The following is a 21,475-nucleotide window of genomic DNA, read 5'->3' as shown; positions in this document are numbered from 1 at the left end:
CGTGGAGGTGCTGTGGGAAGACCTGATGTGGAAACGCATGGCTGTTTGACTTGACCTGAGTACTGAGAGCCCACAGTGCCCTAATATCCGGTTCCCTTGATCTACCAAATTCATATTTTTCACATAAAGAGGTTTAATCAGCACCTGTTCAAAAGCTCCCTTGCTTCCGTGTTTGCCTTTCCGCTTTTATCGATACCGTGCGTCAGGTTCAGGTCAAGGTGTCGTTAAATACAAAGCGAATTATGGGAAGACTCAGGCGCTGAGAAAAGCTGGTTTCCCCGTGAGGGAGGTCAGATTTTAAATGTTGCCGGTCCAGTTTTGCAAAGCAACCGCGCTCGGTTTGTAAATGAATATGTGAACACGCCTAAATGGGTTTGTGGCAATCACAGAGTCGCTCGTGCTCGTGTCTCCGGGAATGCACCTGTTTGACGTCACGCAGTCGCCGCGCGCACCGCTAGGAGCCGTGACACACAAAAGCTGGCAGACAAACAGAGAGGGAGAGCCTCGAGTAACAGCAGCGGACTTGAACACTTCCTTAAAACCACTCAACCGTTTAAAGTCGAAGCTCCGGGAAAAGAAAAAAAACTTAAAAAAGAAACTTAGAGTCAGGCTAACGAGGTAAGTCGCATTTTTTTTTTTTATAAAGCAACAAAAACTTAATTGCGTTAAAAAGAAGAAGAAGAAGAAGCTTGAGCTCGGTATTTGACAACACCGAGACAACAGTCCTTCCTCGCTTGCAGTGTAGTGGGAGTCAGGAGTCCCCAGCGTTTGCCTTGGCACGACTCTGGCTGGTGTTTAGTCTCACTTGGTGACTACAAACCTCGATTGTTTAGCCGTAAACTGATGGTTAGGGCTGTGTGGTTTCTAGTAAGAGGAATGCTGCTGTCGCAGAAAGCCTCTCTGTGTGTTTTATCTTGTTTTTGTCACTTAGACCGGGAAACTTTAAGCCATGTATCGTTGCTGCAGGTTCGCGTACTGTGGCAAGAGCTTGAATCAGTGAGCTAGGTAATAACCGGGGAAACAAGCTTATAGGTCCTGCGAGTAACTACTACAATTTGGCACAAAAGTTAACCCGTATAATAGTGAAAATCAGGGACAGGGCGTTTTCTCGTTATATCAAATCCACCTGCCGCAGAAGCTAAAGGGACGGTTTAAATGGGGTACACGCGTGATCTTTAGTATAGGCCTAATTCGTGTGTGTAAAAGTGTCATAAACGCCATATTTTCATAGTTATTATTACCACTGTTTATATGCAAGTGCTGTTAATTATTATTTTAAACGTCATAAAACTGAGTTCTGCAGCTATCATAGTGACATAAGCGGTACAGTACTGGGTGAGTGTTTAGTAGATTTCCATTAAATCGCAGGTTTTTGGTGTGGCTGGACAGAGTGCTGACAGTCTCACCGTCACTACAAACAGCAGCCGTCTGCCGAAGCGGTTTCACTTGTACCGAAGCCGGTGTTGTGCCAAAAAGTGATTGTCTGCCAAAAACTGATTTCCGGTATTTGCCAAAAACTGATTGCTCGTATTTAAACTGCTATAAGTAACTTGTTGGGCTATACTATGTGAAACATATGCCAAATGCATCCCTTATGGATGACATAAAGTCATCTTGAGCCACAAACAACATTCGTGTAACAAGGTAGAAGCCGCAATCAGTTTTTGGCAGTGACTTTTATATAATCTTTATTTTTGCAGTTAAAAACAATCTCATTAACATTAAAAATGTCTTTTGTAAGAGTAAGTTGGCCAAGAGCACAGCAGAAATGTCAGCAAATATTACAATAGTTCTGTAAAAATATTTTAAGTGGGGATAAAGGACCGGATTGGTTATAATGTAAGTACAATAACACAGAGTTGTGAAGATACTTGAAAAACGGATAATTTTTAAATTCTCTATATAACCCCTTTGTAAACCCTGTTCACCGAAGTCTATTTACGAACATACGTAAAGATATTACACATTAAAAAATACACAGAAAGACTGGAAATCAGTTTTTGGCAGACAATCACTTTTTGGCACAACACCGGATTGTATTGTTCAGCTGAGGCTAAAGTCCACCAGCTCGAAATATCAAAGGTCCTCCCTCACGTTAGGCGGCTGTCATTGCTGTTAGTCATCCTGCGGTAATGTAACTTCTTTCTTGTTGCCAGAATCACATGTGGCTTTGACATGACAGCACAACCCAGAGTACATATGATGGCTCACTTTGGTTTGTGGGGATGTGTCTGTGTGAGGATTACCCTTCGTTCCTGCGGCTGTAAAAACTCGGCCTTCTCAGTAGGAAATGGTTAACACAACTTCTTATCTGACCGGCAACACTAAACCCATTATCCCATGTTGAAATATTCCATCCATTGCTTGCAAAAGTCTTGTGTCACTCACTGCAAAACAAGCCTCTTGTGTTGCGGAGGCTGCAGGTAACATTATCTGACTGCATCTGCCTGCAGTTACTGGTTTGTCAATATTGGCTTGTGGCATCATGAGCTGCTTGGAGGACGCGGTTGGGACATCTGCTCAGTGAGGAACAGCACTGATCCCGCCAATTGCACGAAACTCACAAACATTACAGATTCACGTAAGCCTTACAATGTGCAGGGTGTATTCATTGTGTATGAATAACTAAAACATTGTTTAAAGACAGTACCTAAGAGCTGGTTACATTTAAACAGCTTAAACCTTTTAATTACCAACCCAGCTATGTTTGAGAATTAACTAGAGAAATACTAAAGACAAATCATTATTCTTTATTTCTCCAATTTAAATAATATGGCACACTTGGAAAGTGTGTTCTGATTAGTGTGTCCCATCACACTCACATATGATGTGGACCTTTGTAATAGGACACATGCAGTTTTTTTCCCCCCCACACAAGTAAACAATGAAAGAGCAAGAATCGCGGGCATTGGGCTCAAATTTTGCTAATTCATCTGTGGGTGATGATAGTTTGGCTCATTACTTGCCCTTGGCCTTGTCCCTCTTGTCTCTCACACACACATCACAATCCTGCTTGGCTCCCCTTGCTCTGATGCTATTTTGCTCAACTTAACTAAGGTTTTGTAAACTGTGAGAGGGGCAGAAATGGACACCGCTTTTAATGCATGTGGAGAGAGGACTCTCGCACACGTATGCAGACAGGGGCAGGATTCTGTCCTCGCTGTGGTAGCAGGTTTGAAACTGTGCCAAAGAGCTCAGTGTTCCTCTTAAATAACAAAAAGCCCCCCTCCCATTTAACAGTTGCACTAAAATTTCAAGTTCAAGTGTACTGTTCCTCAAGCATTTAATACCAGCTTGTACTGGTTTGATTGACGCAGTTCCCAGATCCAGAATGATCAGAGGCATGGGTGCTTCACTGTAGCGATTTGTGTCTCTGACCTTGCAGCGGTAACATCAGTTCATCTCTCCAAATCTTTCTCACTTTTCTCCCCTGTCCTAATTTAACCATATTGGTGGTGCATGTGTGTCTTATGAGTTCGTGATAGAGGGGAAAGTCGGGCAGAATTTAACATCGCAGTATAACTTCTCTGTTAGTATTACCTGTGTGTGTGAGAGAGAGAGACAGTGTTTGGGAAAGGGGTGTTAGCTATTAACCCAGGTTAGTGAAAGAAAGGAAGGCTTTGATTTTTCTTCAAGCCACACTCTGCTGAAATTCATTAAAGGCCCCTTTGTTCAAGGTTATTAGTATGTGCTTATGCGAGCACACTTGTGTGCTTTCCAGAAGGTAATGCGGTAATAATGCACACCACCATGCCTCAATGAAAGACTTGCGGATTTAAGTGAGGTATGTGGAATTGATGAAGTTTTCTGTCAAAACTGAGGTTGAGAAAGGAAATCAAGCAATTGATTAGGTTCAGAGGTTTACCTATGTCATGTAATGTTATTACCTCCACCAAGGAAGGTCTTGGTTTTGGTTCTGCCTGTCCCTTTATATTTGTATCAACCACTCACCTTTCCTCAGCTGCAGATTTTGAAACTTTGCGCTACTAGTCCTGCCTAGTTTTTTGGCATACCGTTGTTTTGATGTACCGTGGCATTCATTTGTAACTAGTTGCTAAATTTGTACGTGGACAGTAAGCTGTCAATACTGCCATCATAATGAATGACCAAAAGTCAGCAATCCCTGTCTGACTCTCCTGAAAGTTTACTCAGTTTATCCACAGAAAATGCTGCATGGTTTTCTTTGTGCATGCAGGATGCAGAGCTGGATCTACAATTTGACTTTAAACGTCTGACGGGTTGTAATTCAAACAGAAAATAGGAATTAGTTTTTGCTGAGCAGTTCAAAGTTTCCTGCTCTTAAATCAAATGTGGTGTAGGAGCTAGGAACAGCACTTTTCCATGATCACAGTTTGACTTCCAGTGTGGAGAGGGTTTTTTCTCTTTCTCTTTCAGCCAGCATTAAGTGCCATTTTGTGATTAATAATGGATGTTTACATACACAGCCACACACATATGCACACACCAGGTTATTTGCTCTAGGACTGACTCTGACTATGAAGTTAGCGGCTCATAATAATTTGTGTTTGTTCAGCTCTCACTGGCTCGACCAACTCCATTAGCAAGACTGTTCTGGGTCTGTCCGTAGTCTTATTCATACATGATCTCTGGAAAATGTTAGGAATCGGGTCACGCATTGAGTGTAAATGATAATGAATAAACACAACAGGAGATCGTTCACATCAGCCACATTCTCACGACTGGACATATGCCATTTGGTTTAGGATATTTAATGTCTCGCCTGGCTGCTTAGGACATTAGTGTTCAACCATACAGCTTTGCTGGGTAATGCCTAGAGAAGTTCAGGTCTGCAGTGCATGTGTGCAGATTGCATTCCCATTCAGTCTTGCATCCCCCTCTCTTTTCTCTTTCAGTGCATGTTGTGCATTGAAGTAATAAGGACACAAGAACCAAAGTTTCTCACAGGGCAGATTTTCTTCCATTTCATTTTTTTTTTTTTTTTTTAACGCTGTGGTCAATTTCCCAATAATTCTAACTGAATATGTTGCATGCAGTATGGGAACATGCCAAATCTACTTCATGTAAGCATCATCTGCCCTGAAATAGAACCAGCAACTAAACCTGACGTCCTCTCACTGTGGTTTTAGTGATATTACCTGTCAGCTGTTTGAGTTATCTTCATTAATGTTGGGATTCTTTTGAGATGCACTGGCTGACTGATCATTTCCATTTCTGTTGCCTGCATCCACACTCTTCACTGGTTTGTATATAGAATCCTGTTAGACTAGTTTTCATTACTCTGGGTCATCTTTTGGCACAAAGGCAGACAAAGTGTCTGCGAGAAACAGCCACATTTTAGTTTAGTTTTTATTTTTAAGTAAGCAAACGCATGACGTATGAAACTCAAAGGCATACTGAATATACTGCAGATGCATTTTCAGCATTTCTTACACATCAATCTTGTATCTCAGCTGTCAGTGGTTGTTAATGATGACTCAACTCTAAATTAGTCTCAGTAAACAGTGACAGTGAGCAGGCCTGCACAGTGCAGAACCATGAAACCAAAGCAGCACGAAGGAAACTGAAGAATGAAATAATTTTCGGTCAAAGGTCAAGGTCAAGGTCACGGGTTATCTCCCATCCTTCCCAGTCTCGTTAACATGATGTAAATCTGGAATGTATTGAGGAAGTTTCTTAACATATGCCTAAAATCTCGTTGTTTTCCGTGATGAACTGATTAGAACCTGGAGGTCAGAGGTCATTGTCATCGTGATCTCACAGGAGATGTGGTCTTCTTCTTTTTTCTTTTTCTTTTCTGAGCTCAAACTCAAGAAATCATGATCGAAATATTGCGCTGTACATAGGATACTGTGCTGCTGGGTTAAAATGTTATTCTTCAGTTCACTTCTTCTCCTTTAACTGTTGTCTACTCCCACGTCTAAGATATGTCCTCACAGATTTGTTTTCTTGGCTGAGCATAAAAGCACTTAAAACAAATTGTTCCAGATCCCTGTTTTCTGTATAAGTCTGTGCAGATGTAGATGTCAGCTGCAAATTGACTTGTTGGCAGCGTCGTACAACCAAGAGCCAGTAATTCTAGTTCTCCACCTGTGCTTTTCCGCCTGTGACATGTTCAAACATCTTCTGTGGAAATAAAAAAAGCCCTCAGTATGTAAGCAGAGAATACTGGTGTATTTAAATCTGCGCAGATCTTTTGTTTTGTGGACATTGTGATGTGTCAGTGGCGATAAGGTGATGTAATGTCAGCATTAACAATGGTTACATTCCATTTAAGTGATGTACTTCAGGGTCTTTACCGTAGCCATGCCGGCTTACAGGGTTATTTTTGGATCGCTTCAGCTGCCCATTTTTCACCCATTTGAAATTCAAAAGTACCGTAAGTGTGGAAAGTCTTCTAAAGTAAAACATAAAAACTTACACAGCTGTTTTGGGATCATCCCATTCCCATACTGTATATATGTATATATAAAATATGGGCATAAAGTGCACTCAAAGTATCTCGAGAGTTCCAATTTTCTAGCATTTGCACAGAGACTTTAAAATTAAACTGTGTCTGTGGCAACAATTAAAATGGTCTTTAAATTAACATCTCAAGAGAATTTTTATCGACTACCAAATGAAGTGCCTTTGGCTTCTTGCAGTCAGTGATTGTCTGAAGTCTACAACCTTTAGATATCAACAGACCCTTATTGATGCTAGAGGCTCTAATTGCCTTTTATTCGTCCAGCATGCTCATGCTTTGTCCGAGGGGTTGGAGCCAACTGGGCTAAGATCAGGTCACTAACTTGACTAAATTAAACTCTCTTCCCATTTAAAAAATGAGTTGGCTGGCTTTTCGAGCCTGCTAAAATATTCTAATATTGAGAGACAGTTTATATTAGTCTACAAGTTCTAAACTGCTAACCTTATGTGGACAACATCACATGCTGTTTGTTTTTTGTTTGTTTGTTTTTTTAAACAAACAAATCTTCCTTGTAATTATGTAGCAAGAGGGAACAAGGATTTAAAGCAATGCCAGTAATATCTTAGACCATATTTCTGATTCTTGTATGTTGTCCAACTTTTGTTTATTTCTCAAATTACCCGTCTTTGTTCCGACCTGCACAATTAAAGGTTACTCCCCAGCCTGCTAGACCGGCTTGATCATTTCTTCGCCATCTCCACAAATTCACTTCATGCCAAACATTTGACTTGTCCGTGGTGCGTCGCTGAGCATGAACTAAATGATGGCCTAGCTTTTGTAGGCAGTCACGCACGTCCCTCTCCAGGACTATGTCACGTTAACTCAGTGCACAAAAATAGAATATTTGTTTTATGTCATTTCAAGTAAGGGCTATTGTGCCACTGGTTTTCTTGTACTGTTTAATACCGAAATGTGTGTTTTTTGCTGTTGTGCGTATTACAGGGTTTGCTGTTTCTGTATTTGTTCCTATTAAACACTGACTTTGACATGAATCACCGTGTGTGATTATTGGAAGAGAAATCCTTCCCAATTCCCAAGCCAAGTGGCAGCTAAAGCCCTAGTTACCAGCATCTTTTTGTTCTCTTGTTTTCCTCATACTGGTGATCCTTCTAATTAGTTCTGAAGAGCATTTTGAAGTTAAGAGAGACAGTACAGGTATGCAGCCCAGCCTTACATCTTCTGGCTCTCCAAAAGTACTAAAGACTTATTTAAGAGTAACTTTGTATCTCTTCAAAGACGCACACTGACAGATGTATGTACAGTATCTGTTTCACTGGAGTTTGATTCTATTGTATGAGTCAGTCTAGTGAGGGCGACTCTGGTTTCCCCCTCATGTCCAGTGGCATGTCTGTCAGTGTGTTGTCTGTTTTGTTTTCTTTCTTCCTCTTTCTCTCTCTTGCTCTTTTCCCCTACCCACCCCTTCCCCAGTTGCATATGCTCACTTTTTCCACTTTCTCTGGGGAAACAAGGCCTTCTTTTGCACATAATGTCTGTGCATGTGTACATTGGAAAAAGTGTGTGTAAAGTCCTGATAAAACTGGAAAAGTATATATTCCCAGTAAGTGTTTATGTGTTTTTCTTCCTATTCCTGTATGCCTGCCTGTGTGAGTACATGTATAGGAACTTTCAAATGCTCTCCTCTTGTTTAAGAGCAGTCTTGACCGCAGTCAGAAACAGTCATTTGTTTAGCAATCTTCAGTTCATCGTCTGCCCGATGGTATTATTTCATAACTATATAAACATTTAAGGTGCCCGAGGCTGTGAAAGGGGCATATATGTGCTGGTTACTGAATAATTTCTGTCTGTTGAAGAAGTTGGCAATGAAAGAGCACATTGGAGACGATTTCTGAGACATCACAGTTAGTTATTCATTTCCTCACCCAGACTGTTTGTTTTGGATTTCAAGCCTTGACCTCCAAATCACAAGGCCTGTCTGTGTAGGACATCACTGCCTCCCAGACACTACACATCCCTTTATTATAGTTAAAAAAAACTCTCCTGCTTTCTCTCTCTGAAATTCTGAGTGTCACCCCAGCGAGCACAAGATGTGATCTTACTTCCAGCCTGAGCTCAAAATAGCATCTAGTCTACCTTTTAGCAGGCTGAGCAGCATGCTTATACATACATTAAAAACACATACCAGGTTCTTCAATTGGCACCTCAGAGCATGTTTCATTCAGCAAAGTGAAAGGAACGTGAACACGAACAAACCTTGTCTTCTTATGAGTGACCGATAATGTAGACGCACAAAGGCGGCATGTCATTTCTGTGAATCTCATGTACAGAAAATGAAGTGAGGAATTACTCTTCCACTATGACACAACATCCGAAGAATGGTTTAGCACAAGAAATGGAGTTTTAATAAGTAGATGACTTGTCTTGTTACAACAACAGTTTTAGGGACTTAGGAAATGTAAAATTTAGATGGAAGCATTCATTTTATTAGACTACACTAGATAGAAGTATTAGACAGAAGAGATGAGATTACTGAAAAAGGAGACATGCATTTGTTTGAACATTTTGCTATTCCACTCACCTACAGGCCCCAGAATTTCAGCCAGTAGCGCTAACATGCTGGATAAACACAAGCCCCCCCAATAAAACATTAAAAGCGCTCCAGATTTGTCCGCTCACAAATAGCAGGGCTGTTGTTGGTGTTGACAGTTATGGAGCCTTTTAAAGAATGGTCAGAGCAACAGATGGTAACATCTGCTGAAAAGAATTCACAACAGGGTTGAAATTATATATTTGTTTTGAAAAATGTTCTCTCGCTGTCTGCCTCTCTAGAGTACAGTTTAGGATTGACATTCTGTTCCTTCTTCCCTCGTTACTGGCAGGTAGTTTCCAAACTTATGTGTGAAGTAGAAAACCACTACTTCCTCTGCAGGATGCTGCTAGCCGCTGTTACCCTCTTCCTTCTTGTTTTACGCACAGAACTTGAGCAATGTGTGAGTGTGTGTGTGAGAGCAAGAGACAAAGATCTCTCTCTAGAAAGTCTAGACAGAGTGGCTTAAATCACAGTCTTTTTTTTTCGCCCCCAGGAGCCTTTGGTGAGTGGTCACCATGCCACCCTTCCTGCGTATCACCCTCAGTAATTACGATGTGGGCGCGCTGTCTCCTCTTTCTGATGCTCCCATCTGTGCCATCAGGATAAAAGAGTCTATCGACACAGGTATGTACAGTTGTGCTTGTGCAAGAAGTGCAACAGTTGACAAAGAGACCTTACAACATCAGTTTGACTGTCACTATCTACTGCCCTCAAAAGTCCACAAGGAAACTGATTCTCAACAAACATCTTTGAGCTATAACCACTCCTTAATGCAGCGATGATGATGATGATGATGTCATTGTTCTTTTACAGAGAGAGGGAAGACCCTGGTTCAGAGGAAGCCCACCATGTACCCCCCCTGGAAGTCCAATTTTGATGCTCATATCAAGGAGGGGCGTGTCCTAGAAGTTGTTCTTATGCAGAGTAATGAGGAGCCATTGGCCAAGGCCACAATGGGCGTGTCTGTGCTGGCAGAGCGCTGCAAATCCAAGTCTAGAGGCAGCGGACGTGCTGAGTTCTGGGTGGACCTGCAGCCTTCTGGGAAGATTCAGATGGCTGTGCAGTTTTTTTTGGAGGATGGTGATGCAGGTAATGTGATTCAAGTTTAGTTTACAATCACTAGTTTTCTATTCTTCTTGGGGGAGAGAAAACATGCAAGGTCTTTTGATCATTATCAGTGGATTTGTGGAAACATAAACATGTGACCAAACAGGTGTCACCTTCAGATTCAGATAGTGATATTGGTGCATGGAAACATGTGACATCGCCTTTACGCCAGTTGAGTCCAGCCCATTTCAGGCATGATTATAAAGCACATAGAGTTCTACATGCTGTTGTCTAATGTGAAATGGCTGGAAATGGATCCAACTTGATCAAAGTGTCTGTTACTTGAAGTAGGTTTACATTTAAAAAATATATATTACAGGTTGTAGAAAACAGTTTTTAATTCAAAATATTTTTATTGAGTATTTCTGGATATAGTTTACAAAGGAAAAAAAGAAGACAGAAAACACAAACTGTTTAAAATGAATGAATACAAAACAGAACTTCTCATGTTGGAACATTGTTTTCCTCTCCTATTATTTACCAAACAAGCAGAAACCCAGAAGAAAAACAAAAAGAGAGAAAACAAAAACAAGAAAATCCCCCAACAAAATAAAAGCCACAACCCGGGAGGGATTATGATATTAACTAACCCTTTCCATAAGAACCACACAGAAGTTAGCTACGATATCGCTGAGCTTCACGTTCCCGTTAACACAGACAAACATCAGATCAGATCAGCAAATCCGTTACTCAGCTGGAACATCCTTAAGTTGAAGTTTAGAGAAGTTTTCCAGAAAGACACCCCAAATTTTATCATATGTGCCCTTTTGGTTCTGGATGGAGCAGTGGATCTTTTCCAGACTGAGACATGACATGAGATCAGCAAGCCACTGAACATGGGAGGGCGGGGCAGCAGCCTTCCACCTCATCAAAATGGCACTCCTAGCCAGGAGGGAACCAAAAGACAGCACCCTACGCTTTGCTCTGGGAATATACTTATCATCCTCTCCCGCTGTACCAAAGAGAGCAAGTAGGGGGTTGAGAGCTAGTTTCAGGCCGGTAGCCTTGTTCAAAGTGCAGGAAACCTCCTCCCAAAGATTTTGCTAGGCCAGGGCAGGTCCAAAACATGTGGAATTGTAACAGGGAACGACGGGTGCAGAGTGATGTAAAGTTTACCAGAGAAAGGACTGAGTCCCAGACGTCATGTGACATAGATATGTTTAACTGCTTCTCCCATGTGGACTTGAGGCCCACAACGGGAGCTGGTGTTACACTGCACAGTTTATTATAAAGACATTACAGCTTTGCCTGATAGTTGCAAATTAAGGAGCTTGTCCAGTAAGTTAGCAGCTGAAGCTTCTGGAAAATTGAAGAGGTGGGATTGCAAAAAATGTCTCAGTTGTAAGTATCTAAAAAAAGTGCGTTTTGGGAAGACTGTATTTTTTTGACAGCTGGTCAAATGATGCTAGTTTATTGTGTATAAAGAGATCTTTAAAGCAAATAATACCTGCTCTAAACCAAACCTGGAACAAGTTGTCCAAAGTTGGGGGGAGGAATAGGTGGTTTGAAAGGATGGGGCTTTGAAGTGAAAAATTATTATTAATATTAATATTATTATTGCCGAATTATCTGATTAGATCCAAAGTTGTCAATGAATAAAGGAAGAGAAGAACCCAGGAAGGAGGCAAGACAAATACCATGAGTTGAGTCTGATTCCAGTGCCAGCCAGCTGGTGGGGCCCACACCCTCCCCAGACTGTAACCAGTAGGTCAGAGATCGAATATTGGCAGCCCAATAGTAAAAGCGGAAGTTGGGGAGTGCCACCTTCAATCTTAGGTTTCTGTAAATGCACCTTAGCTACTCGACGTCATTTACCCTTCCAAATATAAGAGGAGATTATAGAATCTAGAGTTGTAAGGAAAGACTTGGGGGATGAAGACTGGTGAAGATTGAAATAAGTATAAGAATTTAGGAAGGATATTCATTTTAATTGAATTAATTCGTCCGACCAGAGTTGTGTTCAGGGGCGACCACTATTGAAGGCTTTGTTTGACATTCTTCAATAGCGTAAAAAAGGTGGCTTTGAGAAGTTGTTTATACTTTCTTGTAATTGTAATACCCAGGTAGGCGAACTGCTCTTTGACCACTTTAAAGGGGAAACCCGACAAATCTATTGGAAACGCGTCTTCATTTAATAGATAAAGTTTGCTCTTGGACAGATTTAATTTATAACCTGAGACTTGACTGAAACGCGCGAGTAGTGACAATATATGAAAAGAGTTTTCCCTGACCGGGAATCGAACCCGGGCCGCGGCGGTGAGAGCGCCGAATCCTAACCACTAGACCACCAGGGAGATGTGCGCTCAGTGAAAGTTGAGATCTTTTCCGGCAACAGTCACCCACGTCCCTCACCACCATTTTCCCATCTGTCTACTCTGTTTGCTATACATCACCCTCTACTGGTAGAAAGGCTTCATTTTTCCTTATTTTTCTACAACCAGCCACAGATTACATGTGTTTATGAGGTTTGTGGAGCAGCCACGCTTCTAAAGTGCCTTGAAATAATCTGTCTGCCTCAGGCTGTTGATGATTAATCTGCATGCTGGTTTCACACCTCACACTGGTCTGGTCAGCTGACTAGGTGTGCCATGAAACCATTGCAGAATAAAACTAATCCTCTGGTGTCATTACAAATTTAGCCTGTGGCTTGGGCTGCAGTTCAACTATTTCTGACAAGGACTGTAAATGTTTGTTTTTCTTAATACACCGCACTAGTGAGTTTACTAAGAACTGGGGTAAACAAACACCTACACTGTATTAATTGTTTTTGTTGATGTCTGTGGCCTAAATTAAAATGAAAAAACACTGCAGCATTGTCAGTCTGTGAAGCCCATTAAAGTACATTCTTAATAATAATAATAATATTAATAATAGCAGAGCATTAGCTGGCTTCATGCTGCATTTAGGGTACCAAGTTGGTCCGGATGGCAAGGCCAGCCCGCATAGTCACTGTTAACACAACAAACATTTCGTGGTATTTCCAAACTGCGTTCTGTGTAATGAGAGTTTCAGTGTGGGAGTGGCACAGTCTGGGTTTGCTGTTACTGGGTCATGAAAACTCCATACTCTGCATCTTGTCTCCTTCCAACACCCTCTGTAAGTTTCCTGAAAAGCAGCCCGGAGTATTTTTAGGCACGTGTGAACAGTCATCAGCAGTATCTGCCCCCTCTGTCATTCTCTTTTCCTCTCACTCGCTCCCACTTTCTTGGCTCAACTTACCAAAGTGCTGTCCAAACAAACATCTGTCAGTAGACTGGCAGATAAGAAAAAAGTTTGTCCCTCACCTCATCACTCTTCCCACTTTCCCCCCGTCTGTTCTGTTGTCTTTAAGGCGGCTTCTTTTTTTGAATTGTCCCAAAATGCCACCTCCCATCCACCCACATACCCCCCTTGTCTCTTCCATAGTTTCTGTTATGTCTTTGTTTACCACTCTCGCTGTCTTCTCTGATTGACTTTTGACCCCCACCCATTTGATTTGCATCAGTTAGAGCAGCTAATCCAGGGAGGCATTTTGCAGTGTTTAGCCTCCATTCAGCAGTGGCAGTAGCTCATGTCTCCCCTTTCCTTAGCTCATAAGGTATTCTTAACAAATAGTTTTCTGTTACAGTTGACAGTGATAAAATACACAGCGGCAACATTCAAGGTTTATCAGCCAAACTGTTTGAATTTAGGTAACGTTTGACAGAAATTATGTTTCTAAAATTTAATGGACATGCAATTATTTGATTGTTAACTCTCTCTCCCCACAGTGGCTGCTAGGCCGACCCTGAAGGCTCCTACTGAAGACGGGTTGATGACCCTGAACAGGAGGAGGGGCGCAGTCAAGCAGCCCAAGATTCTTGTCATCAAGAACCATGAGTTCACGTCCACCTTCTTCCACCAGCCCACCTTCTGCTCTGTCTGTAGAGACTTTCTCTGGTGAGATGCAAAAGTCCCTCTTTGTTAGATGGCAGCTGCCACTATTATTATTAAATCTTAGTTTTTCACTGGTGTATTTTTTTTTTTAAATCTCAGTAGAGTCTCAGAGTGAGGCTATGAATGTTTTTCCTTCCACTTTGTTTGAACGTGACTAATCCAGAGGCAGCTAGTTTGCCTGTCTGTTTGCTTGCTTTTCTGCTTTGCTTTGTGTGTGTGTGCGTGCATGCGTGTTTTATTTCACTGGTACAAGTAGTCCATACTTTCAAATGTCTTTCTTAAAAGATTGGTTATTTTGTTTTGCTTAATGGAGCAGTTTAAGGGAATTAAGGGGGGAAAAACCTGTAAGAGTGCTATTGTGAGAATGAGTCACCTCCTAGGGAAATCCCACAAGGCTGTTATATCAGTGTCAGCAGCACTAATCTGTGAACCAAACTCCTCCTTGTACTCAAACTTCAGTATTATCTATATCTTGTAAAACAGGGAGGAGGAAGTCTGAAGTTTATTGAGTCTGTTGTCTGACGCTGGTATTTTTACACCCATAGTTTCAATCTTATGACCTAAGATGGGAGGAGAATCTAGTTATCTCCACACGATCTAAAGTATATCACTATCATCAGCAGTCCTACAATTAAAATCATCCCGTGTATATTACTCTTTTACAGTATTAGCAGAGAATATTATAATATATTCTCTAAATTGGATATAGCTCAGCCATTTACCTTCTCCCTTTTTCCCCATGCAGGGGGCTCAACAAGCAAGGATACAAATGCAAACGTGAGTGTTTCTTTGACTGTTACCAATTCATGTGCTGTCAGACTTACACATAAACACCTTTCACCTCCAGGAAAAGGGGAACCATCAAAGTTGCAAGTGAATGGACTGCTAATATTTCAGTCTCACAGTTAACACAATATTTATCGATTTATTTATTTCACACAGAATGCAATGCAGCAATCCACAGGAAGTGCAGCGACAAAATCATTGGCAAGTGCACTAGAACAGCGACCAACAGTCGTGAGACTATGGTGAGCGAAGTTGTGTATGGACGAGTACAGTCACTCTGCTGGTTTCTTTTTATCATGGAATTGAGGATGATTTTGTATTTTATCTTGTAGTAATATATCAGTGATACACTATTATGTCAACTAAACAGTCATTTTAACACTGTACTTTTTTTTGTTTGTCTTTACACGACCACATATCTTTGACTCAAATGAATACTGAGCCAAACACATCCACCCAAACCTACAAACATCATCAGTATTGGATTCAGTGTTCAAATCAGTTGAAACGTGTGATTGCTTATTGTCTGTAGAAGTTCTGTGTGACTTTAGCTTAGACAGGCGAAACATATAATCTTGCGTGTTTTAATCGTCAGGTACCAGCATTCTCTGGGTTTAATGCTCTTCTATGTGTCTGTAGTTCCAGAAAGAACGTTTCAATATTGACATGCCACATCGCTTTAAAACTTACAACTACAAGAGCCCCACCTTCTGTGACCACTGTGGAAGTCTACTGTGGGGCCTGTACAAGCAGGGCCTTAAATGTGAAGGTAAGTCTGGTGTGTTGAGTTTCTTTGTTTGTTTTGTTGTTGTTTTTTTATTTTCGTTTTTATTAATATATTTTCTCTCTGAATCTTTTCCTTTGCTTGGGCCGTTCCATTGTTGACTCCACTGACCAGACTGTGGCATGAACGTACATAGTGGCTGCACAAGCAAAGTGGGCAATCTTTGTGGAATCAACCAGAAACTACTAGCAGAGGCGTTGTCTCAAGTCTCCCAGGTTTGCACAGTCATTGGGTGAACATTGTATTAAAAAGCTAAGAAAAACTAATTAAAAATATGAAAGAATCTGTTGCCAAACTTCTTTTTTTCTCCATAGAAATCTGTGAAGAAATCTGATGACTCCCCTGCACCAGATATTGGAATCTACCAAGATGTCAGAAATGCAACAGTGGACCCTAGTGGTGAGAAGCTTTCATTGTAGCACTGACTGTAATACAAAGTTTTTCTAAAATGGTGTATCAGCTTTAGGGGACCTATTACTAGACCTGAGTGATGCTTTGTCTGCGGCATGCAGTTTTACCTCCTCTGATTTTAAGGCCAGATGCTGTTTAAGCAAACTTTTGCAAACAGAAAGTTTGAACAGCAGGTGGGAGAAGCTGCTGTGTCTGAGATGGCCATATTAACAATACACCCTCTAAATAACATAATTAAGAAACAAGAGTAAGAAAACACGGTGTAAAGCAAATCTGAAACTGTAGGTTTTGGATCAAAGCAATTGCTTGCAAATATAATAATGTCATTATCTGAATGCTGGGCATATTTAAAAATGCAGTGTTGAAACAGTCATTCCCAACATCATTCTTTCCTTATTAATTATGTCTTTATTATCAACCTTAAAATGACCTTTTTGCTGTTTCAGTTTGCGTGCATGTTTGTTTACAGGTTTGCATACTCATTTACTTAAAGTTTGCAAATTTTACAGCAGGTGGCAATGGGAAGGGCCCTAGCCCTAGCCCCGCCCCAGCCCCAACTACAGTTTCCCAGGCACGCCTCTCCCTCAACCAGCTAATATTCCACAAGGTTCTGGGAAAAGGCAGCTTTGGCAAGGTATGCTCCATGTTGCTGTCTTTAAATCTTTAAGTCTTTATCATGGACTGTAAGGCACCATAATGTTACTCAGACTTGCATGTGAAAAGAATGTTTGCTTAAGAAAATAAACTCAAAGTAGTCCTTCAATTGTCCACATGGGAATTTTTGCTGATGCTAACCATGAACTATTATGTTGGTAATGGGAGTAAAATATTTTGAAAAAACTGTATACAAAGTAAAAATTCACATGTTTTAGAAGACAAAACCATTAAAAGTAACATTACTAAGGAAAAGTGAAGATGTTTAAATTCAGATGAAGGGAACCTCTGAAAGGAAGAAACCTCTGAAGGGAAAAAAATCTCATGTGCTAATTTTTTTTTTTGTTAATTTAAGTCTATAACTAAAGCACATTTTGATTTACATGGCAGATGTAGTTTATCCCACTTTTGATCTTTAGTCTCGCTTATAAGATCTGTACAACCCCCCGCTGCTTCTGAAATGACTTCCTTCACTCTGCAATGGGAGCATTTGACTGCTTTCAAGCGCAATAACAAGTTGTTCATCTGTCACCACAGATGCCAGACATCATTTAACACACAGAATGATTTACAAGAAAAGGAGAAGGCAAATTTATTTATATCCAGTCCCAGTGTGGGCATTGTGGGCTCTGCATTGAAGTGAAACATCTACACAGAAATGCAAAAACATAGCTCAGTTTGTTTTGTTATACTCTAGTTATGAAGCAGGTGTGATTAACCTGATGATGTTACTGACAGTAATGTGGTTCTGACACCCCAGGTGTTGCTTGCAGAGCTGAAGGGACAGAGCCTGTACTTTGCTGTGAAGGTCCTGAAGAAGGACGTCGTTCTCATGGATGATGATGTGGAGTGCACCATGGTGGAGAAAAGAGTCCTTTCCCTCGCCTGGAACAACCCTTTTCTCACTCATCTCTATGCCACATTCCAGTCAAAAGTAAGTGCACACATGCTAAACACCTCTGCTAGTAAAGTTCATAGAACATGTTCTCTGATGGGGAGTCGTCTAGGCTGCAGCAATAAGAGTCACAGTTCCAAGCTGTCATTAAAGGCTGCATCCTCAACAATTCAATTCTTTCAGTTTGTTTTAAAATAAACACTGTTTTAACAGCGTTTCAGTTCAAAGGAACACACAGCAGTGGTAAAATATTGAATTTATCTGCACAACAGCTACGGGCATAGAAAACAACACCTGTAAGTCATTATCTATATTAAATTTAGTGCCATGCAATAGTAGTAAGTAAGTAATAACTGATGAGAGCCAGTCAGGCAGCGAGCCTTGGCATCGATATAATTATTTTAAAAAGTTACTTTTTCTGCCTTTCAAGACTTAATGACCCTGTGTTAATATAAAACTCTTTTAAGGTTTTTGGAACTTCTTAATTGTCAGATTAGTGTGGACTCTCTGCGTACCGAGAAAATGGATTAGTGTGAGCAACTTACCCCGCTCTCCATATCCCCTTTACGTCTGCTGGTTAACTTACAATAATGTATTATTTGCACAGGAGCACCTCTTCTTTGTAATGGAGTACTTGAATGGAGGTGACTTGATGTTTCACATCCAAGACAAGGGACGATTTGATCTCAACAGAGCTACGTGAGTACATGGGGATAGAGTGTTTTAAAAAAGGAAGAAAAGAAAAAAAAGCTACAAGTGTTGTATGAGTTATCATTTTCAGCGTCATTGGGTCTTAAATCGTACTAAAACTGTTATTTCCTCAACTTTTAGATTCTATGCTGCTGAGATTATAGTGGGACTGCAATTCCTCCACTCAAAGGGAATTATCTACAGGTAAAATCCCACAGGCTCTCTGTACTACTTCCTGCATTCTCTGCATTCAGTCTGCTACTGCAGCAGAGTAAACTGAAATTTCGTTTTAGATTACATGGCTTCAAACTGAATTTACTGTGACAGTCCTACATTGTTTAAATATCATCCTATATCTGTTTACAGAGACCTGAAGCTGGACAATGTGATGCTGGACAAGGACGGACACATAAAGATAGCAGACTTTGGCATGTGCAAAGAGAATGTCTTTGGAGATGTCAAAGCGAGCACATTCTGTGGGACACCAGATTATATCGCACCGGAGGTTGGTTTGCCCGGCTAAGGGTTCAATACCTTACTTTTCCATCAAAATCTTTCACCTTTTTATAAAAGCCACAATCTGTATGTCATTCAGGTGGCAACCTGAATCGTTTGTTTGCAGTCTCTTTGTAATACTATGTAACAAGAACAGAACACTCCAGACATCACATTTCCTCATTCTTCTTCTATGCTTCTGATCAATTTGTCTCTTATCTCAGATCCTGTGTGGACAGAAGTACACATTCTCAGTGGACTGGTGGTCTTTTGGTGTCCTGGTGTATGAGATGCTAATTGGTCAGTCGCCTTTCCAAGGTGACGATGAGGACGAGCTCTTTGAATCCATCAGGTCGGACATTCCTCACTACCCTCGGTGGATCTCCAAGGAGTCCAAGAGCCTGCTTGACCTGGTAAAAATATAAATGAATAAATTATTAGGCAAACATGCGTATTGTGGAATTATAGTTACATAATGAGATCTATTGTGTTCTGTTATTATTTCAGTTGTTTGAGCGAGATCCCACTCGCAGATTGGGTGTTGTGGGGGACATCCGAGGACACCCATTCTTCAAAAACATTAACTGGACAGCACTGGAGAGGAGACAAGTGGAGCCTCCTTTCAAGCCTAAAGTGGTATGGGCCTAAAATTTTGGTTTTAATTAACATTAGTTCACAGCTATTAATTAGAGCTGTCATTAAATATAATTGCTTGCCTCTAGGATATCAGATACCTCATCTTATTTTTTCTTTTTTACTTTAACCTGACTAAATGCCTAACCTCCCACCAACAGAAATCCCCCAGTGACCACAGCAACTTTGATCGTGAGTTCCTGAATGAGAAGCCGCGTCTCTCCCATGCTGATAAAAACCTCATTGATTCTATGGACCAGGCAGCTTTCGCTGGCTTTTCCTTCATCAACCCCAAACTGGAACCCATAATAACCAAATAAGAAAGTAAAAATGGCATCCTCAGATGGCTCATCACTTCCAGCAGGCTTCTTACCCAATTCCCTTTGTCTTCGTGTGGTGGAGGGCCTGAGCTTGACAATGAAGTTTTCTTTTGTTTTGTTTTTTCAGTTCCCCAAAAGAGGAAAAGATCAAATAAAACCAAGATGTTGTTGGAAGCTAAGTGTAATAATATCTCAGCTATCAAACTTGTACAGGTGTATAAAATAGTGTCTGGAAATTAAGGGAGTTTCATCAGAAACCAGTGTTACCATTATCAGTCTGGGGACAGGTGTGTATAGTAGAATATATTCAATCTTTGGGCACTTTTCTTTCCCTTTTCCACATGATCACACTTTGAATCTGTAAGTATCATTTAGTGTACTGTATCATAAATTTTTATTCACAGACAGAAATGCAGCATCTTTGTTTAGTCATAGAAATTAATACACCTAGCATTGCTTAGTCAAGCCGTGTTTGTGTTTGTGTGAAAGACAGAGTGTGTGTGGTGCATGCATAAGAGCCTGTGGGTGGGTGCAGGTATTTTTGTATGTAAATGGTGCCTCTGTAGCCAGTAACATTAACTGTTGGTGTACGAATTCTCAGCTGGTCCAGGTAAAGGTGCCGTGAATTTAAGTCTAGCTGAAATAAAGTTGTTTTTTGTTTTGTTTTGTTTTTAAATGCTAGAATTGACATTTTCCCTCATAGACTGCACTCTTGTTTAGAAACTAGACATGCATTACCCACAGTGTCACATTCACTTTAAAAAAATGCCCATGATACCCACTTTTCTTGTGTTATTTATCCAACACTGGTGTTAAAATTCATTCTTTACCTCAGACTCAAGCACAGTGCAAACACTTGTTCCACACATAGCATTATGTTTTTCTTTGGGCTTGCAAAAGATTTCATGAAAGACTTGCAGCAGCCGTTTGGCACCATGCCTGTATGTGCTGAAGGATGTGCTTTTAGGGGGGGGGGTGTCACTGTAAGGACAGATCTTTAATATGTCTTATATTACTTGAATGCAGAAATTTTAACATGGAAATAATATTGCTGTATATGGAAGATTAAAATGTATGTTACTATGAGCTTTCTGTAAGTTATGGGTGGACTTATTTTTTACTCTCATCTTTTACATTTGATTCTGAATAAATATACTGTAAACTCCTGAGAAGTCATGCCCTTTCTTCTGCTTTAAATCAATTTTGCATCCCAGTTATTATTGATACAGGTTAAGAAAACGTTTACTTGGTTCACGTGCACCTCTGTACTACTGGCATTATGTTAGGAAAAGACCTGTGGTAATTTACCGCCACCTAGCGATCAGGTGTTTTTATTGCAGCTTAACGTGCCTTAGAAGGGTGAAAAAAAAAAGGCGAGGAAACGTTCATGCAGCGCGCTCGCCTTTTTATGACCTGTCCTCGTCCTCTGTCCCCCACCCCGCCCCGACGCATTTCGGTGTTTTAAGTCTTAGTGCAGACTGTGGACAAATAGCAAACAAGAGACAGGAAACTGAAAGCTGCACTGGGAGGCAAACGTGTTCAACTTGTTCGGAGATTTGCCTCTCTACGCAAACAGCCTTAAGCCTAATGCAGCGTTAAAGTTGCAGGCCATTTTAAAAAGAAAAAACGACCCAACCCAAATGACAAATTAAAAATAACACGATCAAAAAGATAAATTGAAAAATGCGGCACGGTTAACTAATACTTTCTCATTCAGCAGCAGATTTATTTGGGGAAACCCAAATTCCTTCTCGTCTAGTCGAAAGCTTTTAGTGCAAGGCAGCTCCACACT

General features: G+C 40.8%; 1 protein-coding gene and 1 non-coding gene across 2 annotated transcripts; one reads left to right on the top strand and one right to left on the bottom strand.

Annotated features, from left to right (window-relative positions):
• Window positions 1-463: 463 nt before the first annotated feature.
• prkcdb (protein kinase C, delta b) lies at window positions 464-20,849 on the top strand. The gene is made up of 17 exons (XM_085273299.1): window positions 464-618; window positions 9,487-9,617; window positions 9,807-10,082; window positions 13,850-14,018; window positions 14,761-14,792; window positions 14,958-15,043; window positions 15,441-15,570; window positions 15,700-15,800; window positions 15,900-15,984; window positions 16,506-16,630; window positions 17,411-17,584; window positions 18,153-18,244; window positions 18,377-18,439; window positions 18,602-18,740; window positions 18,955-19,143; window positions 19,238-19,366; window positions 19,525-20,849. Exons 2-17 carry the CDS (start codon window positions 9,509-9,511, stop codon window positions 19,681-19,683), a joined length of 2,058 nt encoding a protein of 685 aa, XP_085129425.1. The 5' UTR covers window positions 464-618; window positions 9,487-9,508; the 3' UTR covers window positions 19,684-20,849.
• Window positions 12,323-12,394, bottom strand: trnae-cuc (transfer RNA glutamic acid (anticodon CUC)). The gene has a single exon. It is a non-coding gene; the product is annotated as a tRNA-Glu (tRNA).
• Window positions 20,850-21,475: the final 626 nt, after the last annotated feature.

Source organism: Mchenga conophoros, linkage group LG5, assembly GCF_057382185.1.
Source record: "Mchenga conophoros isolate Kocher_MC1m ecotype Shallow Benthic linkage group LG5, M_conophoros_male_GT1.1, whole genome shotgun sequence".
Lineage (NCBI taxonomy): Eukaryota > Metazoa > Chordata > Actinopteri > Cichliformes > Cichlidae > Mchenga > Mchenga conophoros.
This window is presented reverse-complemented; position numbering and strand designations above follow the sequence as displayed.